This window comes from Pteronotus mesoamericanus, unplaced genomic scaffold (genome assembly GCF_021234165.1).
Source record: "Pteronotus mesoamericanus isolate MK-2021 breed Mesoamerican mustached bat unplaced genomic scaffold, CSHL_Meso_final contig_164, whole genome shotgun sequence".
Classification (NCBI taxonomy): Eukaryota; Metazoa; Chordata; class Mammalia; order Chiroptera; family Mormoopidae; genus Pteronotus; species Pteronotus mesoamericanus.
In genome coordinates this window covers 16,430,314-16,437,107 of record NW_026555065.1, presented here as the reverse complement: position 1 = coordinate 16,437,107, position 6,794 = coordinate 16,430,314, and the positions used below count along the sequence as shown (strand labels likewise).

The following is a 6,794-nucleotide window of genomic DNA, read 5'->3' as shown; positions in this document are numbered from 1 at the left end:
CCACCTTTCTGGCAGAGAAATTCACCTCCAACGTTATAGTTTTATTTCTCTGTAGGACACTAAACAGTTTTATATCTTTCTTTGCAGTCTCATTCATCAAGGCCTTTCCCATTGATTAAATTCTTGTTCTTCGCATTCTCTTCAAATCGTTCAATTTTCTGATGATGAGTTTAATGGAACTAAACTCACCATGTGTTCATATGAGAATTGTGTCTTTCATGATTTAAGAATTTGTGCTTTGACAATCCTCAAACAACCACGTGAGGTAGGTAGTATATCCTCCTTTTACAGAGGAAGAAAATAAATCTCAGAGGAGACACTTTACCTGCCCAACATTTTAGAGGTAAGAAGCTACAGAGCTGGACATGAACACAGATCAGCCTGAATTCTTTTATGGAAACTACACTGGTGATTCACATTTGGACTGGAACATCCCCTTCCAAAATCAGCCTCATCTACATATGTGTAGATATGGGAATTATAAACATTATAGCTGAGTACCAAAAGCAGTGAATGACGTAGCCTGAGTATTTAAATAGCAATTGAAGAGAATGTTTATTAATTAGTTTGGTTTCGAATTGGAACTTTTTAAAATAAGAAATGTTGAAAGTATCTGCCCATACACTATATGGAATACTATCAGTTAGGGGTGAAATTTCACGGCTTCACTGGTTCCATAATGGTTCTGTATGATACTGGGCAAATTACTACAGAAATTGTTATAAAAGTCATTGAAAAGCATTTAGAACACTTTCTAGAGTGCCTCTCTTTGACGTTTCATGAACTCATCTGTGAGGGCTTTTTGAATAAATTTGACCAAAGCACCAGCCTATCCCACTGTAAAGTTGCCCAGTCTATACTGTCCCTAGACTAGCAGCAAAATCAGGATAACCAAGATGTTCTTGAAGGTGATTTTTGTCCTGGCTGGATACACAGGTAGCTGTCAAGACTGGAGAGGGAGAAGCTCCTCTTTATCTGGAAGCACCTAATCTTAAAAGCATATCTTAGGAAAGGCCGGTCTTACGTGTACATGTTTATCTGTAAACAACATGATTTTTCAGCTGGGGTATATATCTTTTGAATGCAACATTTTATCCACCTGAAGATCCATTCAATGTATATGTACAAGTTTTTCTTCATAAATAAAATTCTAAAGTTTGGGTCAATTGGTATCTAATTTGATGAAAACCTGTGCTTATATTGTGAGGGTTTTGTCTGCCAAATCACGAATTATGTAGTGACCATCTGGGTTTGTTTCCAGCAGAGTACACCTCTATTTGATGAGGCCCAGCAGCTGTCTGCCATAGATTTAAGCTAAGTGAGGCAATCTGCCCCACTCCTAGCCCCGATCCCAAACATCGGAGCCAGCTGAATTGCAGCTCCAGCTGAAGTGAAAAGATAACTATGTGGTTCAAATTCATCTTGACTCACAGTTTTACTGTTTTAGTGTGGTTAAAGCTGCTCACTGTGTCTGTGGTTTTCTTACATAAATTTTCAATCCAGCTAGTGCTATTAGACAGTGTCTTTTCCAACCCTGATGTTGGGGGTGGATTTTTAGCTCGCATATTTTTTCCAGATGTGATAAGCTCTCCATAGCCCTCTTGGTGAGCAAAAGCATATCCAGATCTTCTTGAGCTTGATCTACGAGTCTGAGGTCTTTGGCGTAGCTGAGGCCTTGCCTTCCTTTGAGCTTTCTGCCACTGGCGGATCTGGAGAGAAAGGAGAACCAGAGTGAGATGATGCATCTCATCGACACGATACACTCTAGGCAGTGGGCCAGTTTGTGAAGTGAAAACCTTCTTGGTAAAAACAACATCAACGCTAACAAAATGCCCATCGTCATTGAAAAAGGGAGTTTTTTGCCTAACAACTAAGAGTTTTTCTACCTAAAAGATTACCCTGGGCACTGGTTAGTTTTTATTTCTACCAGGATACTATTAGGCAAGAAGTATCAAGGCAAATTTCATCATTGTCTCCATGTCATACATCTGTCTTAAGTGAATTGGAACATACTTTTATACAGAAAGATTTTCTAGTATGCACCGCCCAAACACACTCAGTATCGCAACTTATAGTCCCATTGCACCTAGAATGGGCCTTTTCCCTCTCTTTTGGAGATTCTCAGGATCCAATAGTCACTAGGAACTAGATGAGAACAAAATTTAGAAAATGAGAATCAGAAATTTCCAACTGTTGTGGTAGGTCAATGTACCATATTTTCAGGGTTTTGATTTCTTTGGGGGGTTTTTTTATGATCTTTTGAAGAGGTCAGCACCATTTGAGTGGGTTTTCAATTTATTTTATTCCCCTGTAAAGTTAAAGGGGGAAATATCCAAGGTTTGGAGCAAGGTTTGCAAGCCACCTTGTTCTCTGATTCAGCTGATTGCTTGGACGATGACTTTTGTGTAAGGAGAAAACTGTTAAACAGAAAGTCATGATCTGACTAAATATAGGAAGAAATGATCATCATCTTCCTTCCTTCAGCTCATTCATCATTTTCTGGGTTTATTTAAGAATGAGCTTACAGAGCCAAAGAGAAAGGACAGACATAACAGGGGACTCTGGGAATCATTTCAGAAGGAATATATTTTGTATTTTGGCCCCAGAATGTGAGTGATAACATGACAAGGAAAGTTCTACCTCAGTTCCTCTCAGCATTATTGACCTGGTCACTCACCCCATTAATGTTTTTACCCTTTTCTTGATGTGGCTACAAATGTGCCTCCCTTTTCTTTCTCCTTTTCTCCTTGTATCTAGGTCCAGACCTAACTTGACATTGTCCTGCTTATACTCCTCTTCCCAAGAAATACTGAAATATGTCCTAGTAATCCTTTGGTTTAGGTATTTTTAGAATTTGTTCTGTTTTCTTTCTAACTGTATATTTTCCAATCCACCCATCAATGCCGCTGTTCCTTTTCTTACTCTGTTCAGAAGGTAATTTCTCCCCATGTTTCTGAACCTGCCACTATATTTCTACAAACACCGAGAGCCCCTTCACCTCTTATCTTGACTGTCTCATACTGTACCCTTATTTGCCCCCAAGTCAGTAACTTGCCCTCTGGTTTGCCTTTCCTTTGGGACAGTTGTCAAATATGCTGCCAGAGAGCTCCTTTTTAAAAAGTCAACTTTTTAAAATACCCGACTTGTAATTTATGACTCCCCACCCATATTTAGTCTAGACATTTATTTTCATCGGCACTCACAAGCCTAGAACATTCAGACACAGGCAGTTCTATCTACTGTGATGTGATGTTCTGCACCTGCGGGTGTTTGCCAATGGGAAGTTTATTGGCCCTTCACTGGGCTTCCAATTAGGTAGAAGAGAACATGATTCCAAGAGCCAAGAACAAGCCCTTCAAAGACTCATCAGCACTACAACATACCTGATCGCTCAGGGTCGGGAATAAGTTCACCTTCAGAAATCTGAATGCCAGCACAGGAATAACTGAAGCCACTGTCGTTAGGAGAATAACAAGCCAGATACACTTCTGGCTCAAGGAATTCTGTGCATTTCCTATCATTAAAGAAAATATACATTGTGGTTATAAATAGAATTGAATCATTGAATTAATAGGCTAATTGTCTATTCCCATAAGACCTTTTTTGAAATGGTGAGGTTTGGACTATGTAGGGAGAACCAGTAGGTATATTTTCTACTATATAGTATGTTCAGTGATGATGAGGAGAAGGCAAGGCTCTTGGGAGCAGCTTTGTGGCCCGATCACTTGGAGATGGCCAGCTGGAGCCAAGCATTCTCTTATCCAGGTTCAGTGTAGTTTCACTCATGAAACATGATTCTTTCATCCAGCTTCTAGATCCCTTGACTACAAAGCAACCATTATTTCTAAAAGGCATATTTACCCTGGCAGTTGAGGCTTATATGCCATCTTCAGCTAAGGAGAAAGAGGAATGTCGTTGGAGGAAAGTAGTGGTTTGGACTTCAAAGAGAAAGAAGGCAATTCACAAGGAGATGGGGAAGTAGGAGGGGGATGCCCCCCTCAATGGAATTATCTTCTGGAGGGCGGGCCCCTTGTAGCACAGGCTTCCTCAGCTATGTGAGTGGTGTAGGAACCCATCTGTATCAGTGTCCCGGCTGGTGGTGTTGTGAGAGGCTGCCTTGGCTTCAGCAAATTTTTTTTGGAGACTCTTTCAACACGTTTGCCCATTTCACGATGGGTGATTTACAAGCGCACCTGCCCACACCTCACTGAATGTTCAGTTTTTGACCAAAAACAGCATGACCCACCTGCCCCACCCACCCTATTCACCCAATCTCTCCCCTCTCTCCAAGTGACATTTTTTTTTGTTTCCCTGGATGAAAAAAGTCTTCAAAGGAAAACGTTTTGTCAATGCAGAAGAGGTGAAACAAAAAAACTAGCAGAAGCACTCCAGGGCATCAAAATCGATGAGTTCAAAAACTGTTTTGAGCAGTGGAGAAAAGTCTTGATAGGGGTATTACTTCAAATGGAGAGGACTTTGAAGGTGACTGAAGTTTAAACATGTAAGAATACATACACAAGTTTTTATAAATAAATTCATTTTTGGGGGGTCTCTCCCCATAAATGTCTGGTAAACAAATATGTGCTGGCCCATCTTTAACAAGGACACAGGAAGGACTTTGGTCAAATGGGTCTTGCTAGGTTCCTCCCTGTCTATCACTCCTAGTTCATATTAAAGTACAGTTACCTGTGATGATAGTTCCCTTTCTGGGAACTATCGCTTGTCTTCTATCTAAATTTTTAGACAGTTAGGGGGAATGGCAAAAGTTATTTCTGAGATTTTTGTTTTTTAAAAATAACCAGCTTAAAATAATCAATATCCAAAAAACGGCATATGTTAGAGTGGCAACCTTTGCTCCCCCTCCTTATCATATCAAAACTACAAAATACATGTCCTGGATGCAGGTACAATCTTAACTAATGGTCTTGGTGACTGGCTATGTCACAAGGGGTCAAAAGCTTTATTTACTACAGGGCTAAACTTTTAAGCTCAGGCAACAACCACAGAAAAACCTGCCTCAAAGGGACTTGCTGATTTCTCTTACTGCTCACTGGGTTATGAAGAACTCAAGGTTCCTGGGAGATCAGGGATGCTCCTGGTTTTTGAAAAGAGTGTTCCCCTCACTGGGAAACCACTGGTGCGGCCACCAAACACGCTAGTGCAACAAAGTAGGGAAGCTCATTTGCGAGCCTGGAGCCAGTTTCTTTGCTTCGTACTCATACCTAATAGACTGGGATATTTGTTTAAACAAAGCGATAAGAAGGGTCAGTAAGGCAGGTAGGCAAGTTCTACAGAAGATAGAAACCCTACTTATATCACCAAAATGAACTTTTGTTCCTATCAGGTTTTTAGGGATTTACCACACCTCCAATTATCCAGGTTCCGTATTAACACCAAGAACGGGCTTTGGATGCTTGAATTTTCTGGCTTTCAGGGGTGTCCAACCTGCAGCCTGTGATGCCGCATGAGGCTCAGGATGGCTATGAATGCGGCCCAACATAAAATTGTAAATTTACTTAAAACCTTATTTTTGTTCATCAGTTTTCATTAGTGTTTGTGTATTTAACGTGTGGTCCAAGACAACTCTTCTCCCTGTGTGTCCCAGCGATGCCAAAAGGTTGGACACCCTTGCTAGAGAATAGAATCTGCTTACCAAAGAGCAGTTGGTTCTATTTCCCTGGGCAGAAACAGACTTGACTCAATAAATTAAATGTCTCTCTGAGCTCCTTGAAGCTCAGTCCCCTGAGGCATGACTGGAAAAAAACCAGGTCTCTTTAAAACCACACTCCTGTTTGCTGCTGGTTACTAAGGAAAAAATTTTTTGTTAAACCTCAATGTTGATCTAACTTTTGAAAAGACTCATTGGAGCTCAGTAATTAATTCCTGGAATTAATTAGCTGGAGAGAGTGGTCCCCACACAAACTACTTTCTCCAGTTGAGGCATTCCAGTCTCGTTATGCATTCTAAAATGCTGTCTGAGGACTGGAAATCTCCTAGTCAATGCACTGAACTTTCAGATTTGGCAGCCAAAAAACAAAAAAAAGAAAAAGAAGAAGAAGAAAGAAAAAACCAAAAAAAAATATATAGTTTTAATGGCTCCCTTTCCTAATATGCTTATTTTTATTCATAACCACCATGTATTTTTTACATGACTGGAATCTTTTGGTAAACAGAGTATTAATATTACGTATTAAGTAAGAGTGGTACAACTTAAAATTTCCATGTGCATGCAGGGCAAGCCAAAAACTGAAGAATAACATTCTTAAGTGTACGCGCAAATTTAAATAGAATTACAATTTCCGGAGCCTTTGCACCATTGGAAGTGTATAACACTATAGTTGCCCTTATTTTGCTTTCTACATAAACCATTCTTCTAAGGACTCTTTTGTAGGCTGGATTCCCCAGCTAGTAGATGCAAATCTCATTCTTGCCTGATTGAGCTCACAGAACTTTTCACCTATGCGTCTCTCCTTTCCACAATTTGCTGGGATCAACTCAAACAACATCATTCTTACCAATTTCTCTCACACACCCCAGAGACTTCAAAATTTCTGAGAAAGTGTATTAGTAGCCCCACTCTGTCAAGTTCAGTGGCCTTTGCTAGGAATCACTTTGAAATGTGGAGAGCAATGAAAGTATACTCAATAAATAGACCCAATGTATACTTTTGTAGAATCATAGAATCTCAAGATTATAAAGGATTTTAGGAGGTGCTTTGCTACCTATAGTATTTACTGCTCAAATCACTCTGCAATGTCCCCAAGACACATTTGCTTGGATCATCATCAACTATC

At 40.0% G+C, this 6,794-nt stretch overlaps 1 protein-coding gene across 1 annotated transcript in view; it reads right to left on the bottom strand.

The window, feature by feature from the left end:
- Window positions 1–1,099: 1,099 nt before the first annotated feature.
- Window positions 1,100–6,794, bottom strand: part of ATP8B4 (ATPase phospholipid transporting 8B4 (putative)) — a 194,955-nt gene continuing 189,260 nt past the window's right edge. Inside the window, exons 27-28 of the mRNA XM_054565443.1 lie at window positions 3,384–3,514; window positions 1,100–1,709 (exon numbers count right to left, since the gene is read on the bottom strand). Coding sequence (XP_054421418.1) covers window positions 1,428–1,709; window positions 3,384–3,514 — 413 coding nt within the window. The 3' untranslated portion in view covers window positions 1,100–1,427. The remainder of the gene's footprint in view (window positions 1,710–3,383; window positions 3,515–6,794) is intronic.